Below are 15,726 nucleotides of genomic sequence, written 5' to 3'. Positions count from 1 at the left end.
AGCCAAACTTTCTTTTTTTTTTTGAGAGATTTACTGGCACCTTCTAAAAGTGACTCAAAAAAAGCACTAATCCTTCATCACTAATCCTTTCTCATTTTATAAAGATACAGATTTAGAGTAAAGGAGTAAAGAAAATATTACATGTCATTAGCAGCATTGGAATTAGCATTGGTTACTGAGTCCATTGCTGCAAATACAATATAATGCATGTTTATTTCAATGTAAGAAAGACGGGGTTAAGGTTAAGGTTATTGATGCAGTTACTGAAGCTGCATCAATGAAGATAATCTAATAGTGTGATACTGTATATTACGATGTATACGTTAAGTCCATTTTTCCAATGATACCTTTACTTAAGATCGTAAACTTATTTAACTTTCATTTCTTTATTGTAATTGCTGCAGTGTCATCAATCCAAATTGTAAGCTTCCTCTCTGAGTGTGAAGCTCCGTAAAACCTCTCACAGCCAATCTAAAATTGGCAAATGACCACTGTAAACCAGAGGGAAGTGCATTGTCCTATGTATTCTATTAATGGTGACAGCTAACAGATGCACTGCAGTCAGAGGTTTATTTTTTTGGGGGGGGGGGGGAGGTTTAGTTGTGGAAGCAATTTGTGCATAAAGTGGATCGACTGGAACGACACCATATCTAATAATTGCATGATGCATCATATGGTGCTTGTGATTAGTCTGATTATTTTCAGCGAAGAATCCAGTGTGTGCACCTCAATCAGGATGATGTGCAGAAGCGTAGAGTGTGGGACCAAAGAAGCAGGAAACAATCACCTCACATGGAAAACCACTTGTAGGTCATTATTGTAAATCAAGGTAATGTCCCCCGTTGATTATTTGAGTGGGCTGACATATTCAAGAATCATTGCTTAGCATGAGTATTTGTGAAGATTGTCTGGTGTGAAGAAAGCATCTTAAATAAATGGTTGTCAGTCGTTTGAATCAAACTTCTCAGATGTGAATAGTTTCTGGGGGGTTTTTTTTCCGTCTTCTATGATAGTAGCCTGGATAAGGCCCTGAGAAATGTTCCACTATGTTCTGATATTTTACGGACTAAACAATTGATGGAGTGGTCAGTGTAGTAATTGGAAGATGAATTGCAGGTTTGTGAGATTTCCTTCAAGGCTGTATGATTGTTAAAAAAAATATTAGGTGAAGCTAACATTAATCTTAGATATGTCCTCCAGTCCCTCCCTTTTTATACGTGAATACATATTACTCATCATTTACTCTTTAAAGGGTCATAAAAATGAGTTACCAAAACCTAAACGAGCTTCTATTTAATGTTATTTTAATGTTATTTTTTACAACATGCATTAAGTCATTTGTACCTATAGAAGCAGCTATTGAGGGTTGGTTATTCCTATTAAAATGCAGATAAAGATCAATTATATTTTCAATCAACAAATGACACATTTTCCCTCTCTTGTTTAGGAAAGCGCTTAGAATTAAAGTGGATGGAGCTGCAATAGTGTGTGCATCTCAGTTCTTCCTCATTGAAAGTTGTAAATGGGGTGTAATTGAGAAGACCATCTTTGTATGCATACATAATTATACTATGCAAATGCTCCTCCTGTTTACGACGATACCCCATTCACTCCCATTTGATGAGATACGAGCAGACGTCCCTTGGGCTGCGGAGCCTGGATTTCGGTGTCCACTGGTGGATATGGAGCCGACTCCAGTGAACTCGAGCTGTCAATAATTACACCCGCATCCTGACAAGAGTCACATAAGGGCAGCTCGCGGTGCACCGCCTGCAACTCCTAATTGGAATTTACAGTTCCTGTCAAAGTCATGTCCAAAAAACATCCTTACAATGCGCCGGCTCGGCAGATGTTTTCTTGGGTAAGGGCGGAAAGACGTTGTTTTTATTCCATCACTGTTTTCAATGTCACCTTCAAAATATGTTTGAACTAACTTCTTCTGCATTGGGTCTATTTTATTCCATGGTATTTATGTAGTTGTATTATTTTATCAGTTGTATTTTATTTTCCATCTTATTTTACGTTGATTATGACATTATATCCTTGTTTTAACGTTCATTTATTTGAAACATAGATGCCTTTGTCCTGAATGTCTTGTATGAAAGCTTTTAAACAAATAATATTGTTATTATTATTACTATTATTAGTTTGATAAGTAGTAGTAGTAGTAGTAGTAGTAGTAGTAGTAGTAGTAGTAGTAGTAGTAGTGGTAGTAGTAAAGACTTTAAAACTCCAAAATATTCAGTTCACTGCCACAAATGACAAAGCATACCAGAAAAGATGAAGCAGAAAAAACTGTGGCGTCGTGGTAGCCTAGTCATTGAATATAATCATATACTATAATTGCGTTGATTTGATTCCTTTGTTGAATGTCTTTCCCTCTCATCTCATTACCTAGCTCTACTGTCCACCTTTGACCAAGGGCAAAATGCCCCAAGATATTAAAATATAACTAATAAAACCTTATAAAACCAATGACACCCAAAAAAATTTTAAGCCAATTTATATTTTTTGGAGCTAAAAGCATTTTGACCTAAAAAACACTTCACTCATTGAGTAACTCAGTCTCTAAAAAGTCAAAACAATGTGCAAAATGTCTTCTTAAGTTCCTAAACCCCTTAAAGGCATCTTCAAATAGCTTCTTTTGTCTAACCATCAGTCCAAAACCCAAACATATTCCACTGTCACATTAGGCAAGAATTGAACGATTGAATCAGATAATATGCGACATATATTCTCAAACAATGACTCAGATGAACAATCAATTGTGAAAATAATTGCTGATCATTTCAGCTTTACTGTAATCTCATCTCACATGAATGAAGATTTTAATGGCCGGTGGCGAGAAAGCTTCCCTCCCACAGGAAGCCGTCGTCCCCCTGTTATGATGTCATGATTCCATTAAGTAGGCCATATTTTATCCTGAGTGAATGTAGATGGAAGCTAATTGCACATTCCTGTACAGTGTAATAATGGTAGTTAACGCTCATGTAGATTATTTTCACAGAGGACAATTATTTAAAAAGATACTATTTAATTGGTGTATTTAATCTTTTTTGAAACAAGACTGTGTGTTTGGCTCATTTTACAATCATGCGATTTATGAGATATTCCGAGTTTGACTAATTGTTGAATTTGTAAAATCCCTTTACTTCTTTCGAGTTATTTAATTTTATAGGAATATTCATGCATGCCCCAATTAAAAATCCTAACACGCCATGTTGGAGTTGCACCACGTGGATGTCAGTGAGCAGGTGAAGCAGTTGTCTCTTTCTGGTTCATAAAGAACAGACTGCTGTTTCCGTGTTTCCCACGACTTTCTCAGATGTTGCAAAGAGGCCTCGTCATCCTTGCAGCTGCTTCTCCTGTTTCATGTGTAATCTGGATGCTCCGTGTTAACAATGCGACAGCAGGAAGGTTTCACAGTCAGAAACAGGCCGGGTTGTTTGAGGAAGAATATTTCAGCTTTCCTTTCACCCCTATTTACTTTTAATCATCTTCAAGTGATCAGCTGACTATTCCAGAAATTGTACAATTTATTCCTTTTTTTTTTGCTTGTTTGTCTTAACGTGAAGATGTACATCTCTTGTGTGTATGTGTGTGTGGGCTGGTGTGTGTTGTAATGTGCTCATGTGTTCATGTGTACAGAATTGTGCGTGGCTGTAAATGTGGTGTGATAATTGTGAAAGGTAATATGTAACAATAGTACTCCTGTTCAGGATCGCATGAAGACAAACCCAGACAGTTTAATTATCAGCTCCTATTAAAAGCCATGGTCCATGTCAGAGTTTGCTTCGATTAGTCAGTTTCAAAAACCCTAAAAGACCTTGTGAAAAAGGAATATTGCAAGAACTTCGAGAGAAGCACGATGTTACCATTAGGGCTGCAACTAACGATCATTTGAATTCATTATTTTCTCCAATTAAAATGTAAGAAAATAGAAAGAAAATGGGCCAATTCAATTTCCCTGATTTGATATGTTCAGCTACCTGCTTTGTCCAACCGACAGTCTAAAACCTCCAATTGTTCTGGAAACAAAGATAAGGTGCAGTTGTCTCTTTTTGGTCCGCAGTGAGCGGCAAGGGGACAATCGCCTCAAAGCCAGGTGAAAGGTAGAAAAATCCACAACCTTTATTCAGGATATACACAATTCATTCATTCAAGGTCTGAATGAGCATCACAGGTCATAGAATCACCAACAAAAGAGATCGTTCCCACTGCTACAGTGGCTAACCAAGCTCGAAACCAAGAGTTTTGCATCTGCACACACACACACTGGTCACGCGACAGCTTCAAAAGCCAGTTATCCACGAGCAGGATCCCTCTGAACACCAAAGATCTGCTATCAAACGAGCACGTCTACTCGTGAAGCCGACGGCAACATCTAAAGTTGCAAATAGCTCACCCTCTCTTCCCCGCTGACGTGGGAAAAGGAACGTTTTATCTCAGACAACCTTCCAGCATTTAAACAAAGTATTTTTTATTCATGCTTATTTCCCCACCCGCTTAAACTCACCTCTAAGTTTTTTTATTATCATACATTGCCGGCTGCGTCCTGGAGGCAAAATTAAATAAAAAAACTTGATGTAAACAAAACTATTGTAGGACTTTGCATTGACAGATGGTGAATATTAATTATAAATAGATAGGTTGGGGGATAAAATGAATAAAAGAGGGTACGGCTGTTCATCCGTGCTTATTTTAACTAACGATTGAATATCTTGCTCAGATGTGATACTCGGGTTGTTTATGAAGGTCGGACGGTTATTGTCGTTTGTACCATCAATAACTAAAATAATTCAATAGTGGAGCTAATGACAGGAGATATCAAAACAAAAAAAGTCAACTTTAATAAAAATGATCATGATGTAGATACGAGACTTTTGATCTCTGCATTTCACCATTTCCAAGCAGTAGCAGCTTTATGCTATAAAGCACCAGGGGAGAAAGGAAGGAGGGGTCAGCATCACTTTGACATGCGGGCAGTCGGAGTAAAGGATCAAACCGCCTCTTCACCCGACTGCAATGACACAGTCAATATGTAGTTAAGTGTAGAATTTCAGCTTTATAGATTTGTATAGGTTTTGTTATAGATATAACAAAACTAACACATTGACGGTTTGATAGATAGATAGAATTTTATTTTGTATATATCTGGCATCCCGGTTCTATCTATCTATCTATCTATCTATCTATCTATCTATCTATCTATCTATCTATCTATCTATCTATCTATCTATCTATCTCTTTATCTATAGCCATGTGTACACAGTTCACCACATGTTCAGGGGCTCAACAGTAATTGGACAGTTGTCTGACTCATGGTTTGATGGCCAGGTGTCGCCTGTTCCCTTGTTATTTCATGACAAATGAAGCAGCTGAGAAGTCTGGAGATGATTCAAAATGTTAAATTTGTATTTGGTATAGCTGGTCCAGGGAACTCTCAGCACGAGGACCAACTCTTTTGCATTTTGCACGTGAAAGAGCCACATTGTCAGTGAGACGACCGCCACTGATATTAAGCAATGAAACAGAAATAGAAATGCGAGTCGGAGCTGCCCTTTTCTTTTAATTCACTCAGCCGTTCGTTCATACGTCTGTTCACGTCCCTTCTCACCTTCTTAGCTCCCATTAGCATTGAGCGGCTCGTCTTAATGCAATTCAAGGACCTACATTCGCAACCGGAGTTGCCGTGGCAACAAAGCCCAACAGCTCTCACCCTGCGATGCCGACAGATCAAGAGAGTCTCCTCGGTGGTGCGGCAGGAAGCGCTCCGGCACAGATGGTCCTCTGAGAGACCGTGAGCTTTGTGGCCTAGTTACCGTCAGAAAACTAACACAATGGAGCGAGATCGGTACAATTTTATAATTACACAAACTTTGGCAACAATGGTACAATAAATCGGAACTAAAGATCGTAACACTGTTGAAATGATGCCACCCAACTATAGTTTTTAAATAAGAGTCTTTTGAACAGGAAGTATGATCTGCCTTGCTGTAGCCTACTTTGTTGTTTTAGCTTTCCCGGAGTAAAAAAAAAGGATATTTGGGGAATTAATTCAGACAAGGCAGCACACTCTGCTACCAACAATAAAGGAGCGTCGCTAAATAAATAAATTCTCTCAAGGGGGAGGGGGATTGAATTTTTCTCTTGCTTGTAGATTCTTTGTTGAATAAACTGCACAGAGGGAAAGTTTTTTTCTTGTTTTTTTCCCCATTTCAAACAGATAAGGTGGATGTTTTATAGAGTAATAGCGAAGCCTATAGATTCATAACAAAAAGATAGGAAAGCAAGGAAAGGTTTTGGCTCCATTTTCTTTAAATACAGTCTATATAACACACTATGACAGAGCGTACAGCAGTTGGTGTTAAATAAATTTGATCGGGAAGCTTTGAGAAACCCTGTTTTGAAACTTGTCTTCAAGCTGTCCTATATTCCCCAGAAAAGGACACGCAGACAAACCCCTCTTTTAACGAGAGCTGTGATTGGACGGCCGTATTTCATAGTTAATGAGGTGTTGTCTGTCAGACAGAAGCCAGACAGCAGTGTGAGTGAGTGTCTGTGCAAGAGAATGAAAAGGAAAATCATTTTGGGGATTTTCATTGCCGTCTGGCAAGTGGAGGGCAGGTTGATGTCAAATGAAATGCATTCACATTTTTTCACTTACTACTCTCACTATCTTGAACATGCAGAACAACTCTCATCGGACCGAGTTTATTCAGTTAAGGACAAAAAGTGAAAACACAGTCATTGTGCGAAGGGTGTGTGTAAGGCAGAGCTTGAGAGATGGAGGAAGAGATATTTGCTCGTGCATCATTTCTGCTTTGAAACTCGGCAAGTGACATTTAAAATATTCCATGAATGTCGCCACCAGCGTTTTTTTTTAAAAATCCAATTAAATTTAGGCTTTTTGGTGATGTGAGCATTAGATGCTTTGGCTTTGGGGCACAACGGGACAAAATCAGTGGTGTTAAGGACGTCAGCACCACCCCACCGTGGTGGGATGAAGATGAAGAGTCTTTTCAAATTAAACATGACAAATTGGATGAGGCGTCAAAAATGGTGGAAAACAGACATTTGTGTTTTAAAATCCTCAGCCAGCTTCTACCGAGTGACTTTGAAGAAAAATATGCTGGTCCTCTTCAAAAATGAAGGGGGATCAAAAGTGTCACCCTGTGGGGTTGGGTGGGGTTAGATGGGGTGAAGCAAACCAAAATGTAATTCTCTAAACCTGGAAAAGAAGTCAGTTGTCATCCTGTTACTTTATCGGCATTAACAGGCTCCCTCATCATCTGTGAAGCTTAAAGCTGTTCACAATCAAGATGGATGCCATAGAGGGTGAAACCACTGACGATGTGGCAACAGCACGTTACCGTTTTGTGTCTTATTACAGCCAAGGATAGTTTTTACTCCCGTCACCACAGGCGTGTTATCTCCGAGACTGAAATCAATAGCTCGAAAAGGGGAATCAGAGAATCAAAACATCCTCAATGCCGCCACTGGACGTACTCAAAAACAAACTGTATTTTCGCAGATTTTTCCCCCTTTTCTTTTTGTTTCCGTCAAATTTTGCATTACGTCTCAGAAGCGTAGGCAGAGCAGAGAGCACGAAAAGGTCACGAAAATCCTTGAGCGATGCCGACAAGCGCCCTTTTCCACCCTTATTTCTCCTTCCTGATGTGGAATTCTCAGGATAAAAAAAACACACAAGCCTTGTTCTATGATGGAAATGCACACAGCATATAGTTACTCAATATCGAAAAATTGATGGCTGGTTGTGATTCACGCCTTGTGGCACAAAAAAACATTCTGTTTTTTTCCATTAAAAGGCAACAGAGACATGTGCTTCTGACAGCGTTGGTGCAGCCTTTCATCATCCCATCTCAGGTGCCATTATTTCAGAAAAGATCCATTTCATTGTGTGATTGATACCTTGCTGGCAGTCTCTGCAATCTTGGTCACACTCTGGGTTTTTGGCAGCAGGCTCTCATAAAGGCTTTGGTGCAATTTATTAATTCAAATATCTCTACTTTGTGATTTAATAACGGTCCTATTTTTCTTTCTCTCGCACATAGGACCTGGAAACTGATCAAAGATGGACCGCCTGGTGCTTTGCGTGCTGCTGTGTGCAGTCCTGGTGAGGGGATACAGCTGCCCCGGCCGCTGCATCTGTCAGCACCTCTCGCCCACTCTGACTCTGCTCTGCGCCAAGACGGGTCTGCTGTTCGTGCCGCCCAGCATCGACCGCAAGACCGTGGAGCTGCGACTCACGGACAACTTCATCACCGTCATCCGCAGGAAAGACTTTTTCAACATGACCAGTTTGGTCCACCTCACTTTGTCCCGGAACACCATCAGCCAGATCACCCCCCACTCCTTTGTGGGCCTGCGATCCCTGCGGGCGCTCCACATGGATGGGAACCGCCTCAGTGCAATAAAGAGTGACCACTTCAAGGGCCTCATCAACCTGCGCCATCTCATCCTCGGAAACAACCAGATCCACCTGGTGGCCCCTACCGCCTTTGATGAGTTTGTTTCCACCATTGAGGACTTGGATCTTTCGAACAACAACCTGCGCACCCTTCCTTGGGAAGCTATAGCCAGAATGACCAACATTAACACGCTCACGCTGGACCACAACCTGATTGACCACGTCGGAGCTGGCACTTTCACGCTGCTCACCAAACTGGTCCGCCTGGACATGACCTCAAACAGGCTGCAGAAACTGCCGCCGGACAGCCTGTTCCAGCAAGCACAGGTCCTAGCTGACACCAAGGAGTCCAGCTCCTCCACTCTGGCAGTGAGCTTCGGTGGGAACCCTCTTCACTGTAACTGTGAGCTGCTGTGGCTGCGCAGGCTGACGCGAGAGGATGATCTGGAGACCTGCGCCTCGCCGGACCACCTCATGGACAAGTATTTCTGGTCCATCCAAGAAGAGGAGTTCATCTGTGAGCCTCCGCTGATCACCAAGCATCTTTCCACGAAGCCCTACGTGATGGAAGGGCAGGGTGTGACTCTTAAATGCAAAGCAGTGGGGGATCCAGAACCAGATATTCACTGGCGGTCACCAGACGGCAAGCTGGTGCATAATACCTCCCGCACCCTGCTGTATGATAACGGCACCCTTGATATTCTCATCACCACGCTGAAGGACAGCGGCGCATTTAATTGCGTGGCGTCCAATGCTGCGGGCATCGCCACAGCTGCTGTCGAGATCAACATGATCCCCTTACCCTTGTTTGTTAACAACACGGGCCACATGCGAGAGGACCCTGGCCTCTCAGACATCACCACCTCCTCTAAATCTGGCAACGACACCAAGGGCTACGACAAGCAGGACAGGAGGGTTATGGTCACCGAGCTGACCTCGTCCTCCGCTGTGATCCGTTGGCCTTCCGAGCGCCACATCCCCGGCATCAGGATGTACCAGATTCAGTACAACAGCACGGCAGATGATACTTTGGTGTACAGGTAAGCCAAGGTGGAGGAGGGGGTGGAGGGATGGAGAGAGGAGAGGGTGGGAGAGCAGGGACATGAGGAAAGGTGAGACATCTGGCGTTACCAGCTGCTAAACGACACAGCGGTTCACTCTGGCAGATTGACGGGTCCCAAAGATACAAACTGATAAAGTATCTTGAAGAGTCAGTAGAACCCCTACAGTGTTCTGCAGGATGAACATTTTCTCATACATTGTAATGCAATCAAATGCATTGAAATGTATGCAGAAAATGAAATAATATGCATAACATGTACAGTTACTTAAGATATTTACATGTCCAGTAGCTTCTAATATTTAGATTGTCGCTATCAGCTGGGGAGATTGTGGAGTTCAGCACTCTCAGGACTAAAGGGCCCTGTCAGCATCATTAAAACATAATATGACAATGAACAACAACATGATGCCCAACTATTTCACTGCATGTAACTGTTTGTATCATTAGCAAGCGCCTACATTAATTGGTTGCAACACAGTGTGATTAGATGTGGTTGTGTAATGATAGGCTTGACTGCAACGGTGGGAGAAGGAAATGCTTTATTTAATGTAGACAAAGCAGCAATATTTAATTGTATTTATCTTCTCATTTATTTGTAAAAGTACTTCCACTGTGAGTGATACGTTATCACATAATGCCATTATTAACAGTAACTAGTAACCACAGCTGTCATATTGAACATATTAGATATTTTGCTGTGAAATTTTGTGGAAGTATAAAGTGTAAAAAGTCAAAATGTACTCAAAGTTTTAAAGAAAATAGTAGTTGAGTAAAAAAAAATACATATTCTTCTTGGACATGTGGTGGAGTACAAAGTATTATATTATTACATTTCATGATGCTTTTATCTAAAACAATGTACATTTTGCTCTATACACTGTACACTCAGTAACAGGGAGCAACTAGGGGTTGAGTGTTCTGCTCAAGGACACAACAATGTGGACTAGTGAGGCCGGGCATCGAACAACCGACCCTCTGATTATCAGACTGGAGTGCTAACCACTGAGCCACAGTCGCCCCATTATATGATGAAAATACAAAAACACTGTGAATAAGCACAGTGACCGAGTCTTTTTAAGTGAAGCTGCAAAGTGCACACAGACACACACATTATATATATATATATATATATATATATATATATATATATATATATATATATATATATATATATATATATATATATATATATATAAATAAATGATAAAATCAATAAACTTGAGTTACACTTTTTAGTATAAACATTTGCAAACCTTCTTAAAATAACCTTAAATATGAATACAAGTTTGATGTGTTTCTTATGCAATATGTAATGCACATAAACTGAATCTGGTATACAGAGAGTACTTCAGGATTTATGTATTCATAGAGCGAGTTAATAATAGTTGTCGACTATCTTTTTTTCTCTTTTTTTTATCGGTTTTATCAGATATAATGAGTCGCTCTCCTGTATAATTTTCTCATCCAGTTTAGGCATGGAGCTGAGTGTTGTTTTGTCTTTAGGAGGTACATTATTACCTACAAATGATAACCATCAAAGTCCCCCTTTAGGGAGAAGGAACACGCTTCTAATTATATTCCCACCAATATTGACCTGAAGACAATGATTTCCTCCATCGTGTTTAGAGTCGTGTAATCTTGCAGTTGGTGACAAAATGTGACCGTAGGTACTCGCGCATCAAAACTGCCTTCACGTCACGTGTCACTTGCCCTGCAAGCCGCAGCTGTTGTGGGGTATTTTGCCTTGTTTATCACCTTGCTGTTTACCCTTGCTGTCACTTTACACAAACCCAATAGAGCAACTTCTCACTATTTTTATGATACAACATATTCTCCCATAAGTCAACTGTAACAAAGTGTTGTACATGTTATGTTTGTCTACCGGAATGAGTGATGTTTAATGCCCGAGCTGTGATGGCCCTGTTGTCTTTTTGTTGTGTGGAGCTGACACCTTATGTGTGATTTAATACACCTTATGCAAATCAGTAAACGTGGGCGTTGTAATTCCGATGATTAATTGTCTACATTTTCACCACCGCACTGTATTTCTCTTCTCTGCAGAATGATCCCATCTACCAACAAGAACTTCTTAATCAATGATCTGGCCGCGGGACGCGAGTACGACCTTTGCGTGCTGGCGGTTTACGACGACGGCATCACATCGTTAACGGCCACGCGTGTGGTTGGCTGTGTGCAGTTCCACACGGCCAGCGAGGTCAGCCAGTGCCGCTTCATGCACAGCCAGTTTCTGGGAGGCACTATGATCATCATTATCGGCGGTATAATTGTTGCTTCCGTGCTGGTGTTCATTATCATCCTGATGATCCGCTACAAGGCCTACAGCGGCCCAGAGGACAGCAAGACCAAGGTCAGCTCCAGCATGCACTCGCAGACCAACGGCAGCCAGCAGCGGCTTCAGCGCTCCGCCTCCAAGCAGCCGTCTGATGAGGGCCAGCGGGAAGCTCACACGCCCAAAGAGTGCATGGCGCTGGTGCTGAGGGTGAACAATGAGAAGAAAGAGAATCCGGTGGCCACTACTGCCATCTTGGAGGTGGAGCTGCCGCCCATGACGGCAGACCGGATGCACAGAAGAACCAGCCTGGACGCACAGCGCTCCGGACCCCCGTCCGAGGACACGCAGACGGACAGCAGCCTGACGGGCTCCACCATGTCCCTGTGTCTCATAGGCCCCAACGCTGGCACCAAGGAGGCTCCCAGGCTCAAGGACAAGAAAGGTGCTCTGGCCAACATGGGATTGCTCCCTAATGAGCTGGCACGAACTAGGCACAGATTCTCGTTCGACGGAGGGGATTACTCCATTTTTCAGAGTCATAGTTACCCACGCAGAGCGAGGACGAGGTGGCACAAGTCCACCAACCAGCTCAACACGGAGTCGTCGCCGCTCGCCAACAGGAGAGTCACGTTCAGCAGCACTGAGTGGATGCTTGAGAGCACAGTCTGAGGAAAGCAGAGGAGCCGGGGGAAAACAAAAACACACACAGACACACACGTGTTTAAACACAAATATTTCTACATGCCATACAGCACACACATGTTTTCCTGCACACAGTAAATGATGAACACAAGCACATGTACTTACACATGCAAACTCTTTGTGAGTTGCCGGAGATCAGTCTCCCTATTGTCCTGCCTCCCCATCATACTCCCAGAGAGGTTTTGGCCATGTCGTTTCTTCATGCAGCAGTGCCTTACTCTGAAAATGTACGAATGGAGGATGCTGCTCACTGTCGTCATGAACCGTCCCATCATTGCCTGCCACCCTGATGATGGGAGGCCTTTCTTTGGATTTTAATTTCCTCATTTTTTTTCTGTGACATGCCAAGGGGAGTGTGGCTGTTTGGATGTGACTGTTTAATTGTTTGAAGAAAAAAAAGAGAGAAAAAAACCCTCATCCAAACTGTAAAGTGAACAGCCTAGTATCCTGTTATGTCAATCATGTTTTGGGTTCTTTCAACAGAAAAAAAACGAAAAAAAAAAAACTTTTGCACAGAAGACACGAAATACAAGGACAAGTAACACCACCAGTCTATACAATAATAATAATTTAAAAAAAAGAACAGGATTTTACACATGCCGATTTCTAATGTTAGCATAGAGAGGATGGACCTGGAAACCAACCGTTGATTCCTCTATGACGATCGGAATGTATGATGTTAAATAGGTATTGTTCCAGATGTGGCTGTATATTAATCAGTACTGTATCTGGCTGGCCTAGATAAAAAGACAACAAACAAAAAAGACATATATAAGTATATTAAAACATTGGTGTATGTGTACTAACTATGTAAGTAAGTAAGTCATATGTCACATGACTTTTTACAAAGCATTTGGGTGTTGGCTGCAAGTTTTTACATTAAAAACCTGTCATGACACCACTCCCTATTTAGTATGTCAAAGTTTGGACCATTTATCCCCTCACGAAGGGTATTAAATTTTTTTGTGTGGGTTAATTGTATCGGTTTGTTCTTTTGCTTCAGGCGCCGCCGTGTGTGTGTGTGTGTGTGTGTGTGTCCGTCCGCTGCTGATGGGAGGGACACGCAAATTGTGGTGATAAATATTTGATTCCCGAGTACTATTTATAAGGCCCCTGTGAAAACTGCACGAAAACCATGGAAGCAGAGTGTGAGACGACGAGGGACACGACGCCTGAGCGTGAAGCTGAATTTCAAAATGTGGCCAGTTGTTATCAGCGAGGGTGTAAGATCAGTTGCATCCCACTAGGGGGAGACGAGGCTCTGTAAAGTTCCCAATAACTTGCAGAGTGCAGGGAAGATGATATAATAATTGTTATTAGAAGAAAGCCTGAGTAGCGTCCTGCTTTAGGATTCAGATTTCTCATACGCCGAACAAAGTTTGGATCTTGAAAAGGAGTGAACACTTCACTTAAGCCCCACCCATTCAGCACATATTAGCAGTGCTGAATAAACAGTCAGTGCATTGCTTTATCGTTATGATGCAGCGATAAGGACATCGTTATTAATGTGTTTGTCATTATGTATAACTTCTTTTGTAACTAGTGTATTAACAGACAATGGATGATTGATATCACCCAGCCATAATCCCATTTGATGATAAGTAATAACACACATGAACAAATGCTCAATGCGTTACAAAACGTTATGGTTTATACAAGACAAAACAATCTTATTAAACCAGTTCATGAATATGTTCAAAACTCATTTTGAGCTTTCAAGTGCATCTCATGGCCTTCACTGTTGGTCCAGTTGTCATGGAGCGTGAAGAAGACATGTTTCTGAATGGATGAATATGGCATCAAAAAAAAAACTGTTGTGTATTATTAAAACTCATTCATTGTTTATAAGCCAGTTACAAATGCATCATAAAAAGAGTCCTGGTTGACAAATTGACTCATAAACACTTTAAAGCGAATTTATATCTGCTTACAACAAAATAACAATGCGTTATAAACCGCCTACAATTGTTTATCCTGTATATAAAGCAGGGGGTGAAATGAGGTGTTCCAGAAAAAGGCACGACAGCAGTAAAAGATAGGATCACAGTGTGTGAGGGTTATTTGTTTGCTGCCACCCTCTCCCCCTGATTACAGCTACTTAGCACAGGCTGAGATGAAACCGAGCTGCGTGGACAGCAAAGATAAAATATGGAGCAGAGAGATAAGCCGCACTGGAGGTTTTCAATCCTCTCGAATCTCCCATTTGCATCCTCAGTGGCAGAGAAGATTGAGTCGAAGAACATTGCGATCCCTTCCCTTTTTCGTCACCGTTCTTAACACGTTTTCTGTCCAAAAAAAAAAACATTCACATTTCTCGCCTGTAATCTTGTTTTTTGTTTTTTTTTTTCCAGCTGGAAGAAGACTTAAATTGAGGGTTTAAATGCTCAGCTGTCAGTTTGTGGTGCACACATTGCTTCGACCCCTGTCCGTCTCCTCATTAAGTACTGATGGTGGAAATGTGCTGCTGACCGTTCCTCACAACAGGAGAAGTGTTTCTTTCTATTGCGATGTGTAATCATTATTCAACACAAAATGTGCTTAGGCAGGAGGAGGCTGAGACTTCATCCAGCCTTTAAAATTGGCCATGGCAGCCAAACTAGCAAACACTGGGGGTACGGCAAAGTGTGTTATGCCTCATCAGCAGTTATGAAAAGTTACTGCAAAAAAAAAAAAAAGTGCCTCGACTTGGTGAGTTATTTTTTCACTGAAGATCTATTTTATATGTATTGCGTAGTAATGTGTGTTTGAACCGATCCGAACCGAGTTTTGTGGAATGTTTAAAGTCTTTCGTGCTTACCATGCTGGATAACGTCATATAATATATCATATTCCTACTGAGCTAAAAATAGGATCATTGTTTCCTGATTAGCATTCATACTTCATCAATGATCATTGACGCCAAGCTGCAATATTTTAAACCAATAGGATCCTTTTGTTTGGTTTGCAGTCGCCTTGAACCTTTGCATAACTACACGTTTTTTTTCTGATCCGAACATACTTTGCATTTAAAAGAATTAACTTACCATTTCTGGATGTAAAAGCCCACTCACAGTTTCAAATGTGTTCCAATTCAAAGAATAACCTTTTCTAGACTTGCTACCATGGAACAACATATTGTATTATTTATTATTCAGCATCTATGTATTTGCATTGATTTCTAAAGAAGACTAGTAAGCCTGCGGTGACGCTAACGCTTCTGTGACGCTGTGCTGATTTGGTTTATCTACGAACATAAAC

General features: G+C 41.4%; 1 protein-coding gene across 2 annotated transcripts in view; it reads left to right on the top strand.

The window, feature by feature from the left end:
- Nucleotides 1-14,102, top strand: part of lrfn1 (leucine rich repeat and fibronectin type III domain containing 1) — a 93,162-nt gene extending 79,060 nt beyond the window's left edge. For both annotated transcript variants that reach the window (XM_068585464.1, XM_068585463.1), the window contains 2 exons: nt 8,076-9,471; nt 11,556-14,102. In XM_068585464.1, the coding sequence (XP_068441565.1) occupies nt 8,096-9,471; nt 11,556-12,456 (2,277 nt within the window). In that variant the 5' untranslated portion in view covers nt 8,076-8,095 and the 3' untranslated portion in view covers nt 12,457-14,102. The remainder of the gene's footprint in view (nt 1-8,075; nt 9,472-11,555) is intronic.
- Nucleotides 14,103-15,726: the final 1,624 nt, after the last annotated feature.

Source organism: Clinocottus analis, unplaced genomic scaffold, assembly GCF_023055335.1.
Source record: "Clinocottus analis isolate CAN_PGR_092001 unplaced genomic scaffold, fCliAna1.0.p SCAF_2, whole genome shotgun sequence".
Taxonomy (NCBI): Eukaryota; Metazoa; Chordata; class Actinopteri; order Perciformes; family Cottidae; genus Clinocottus; species Clinocottus analis.
Note: the sequence above shows the minus strand (reverse complement) of the source record. Positions and strands in the feature narration are given on the sequence as shown.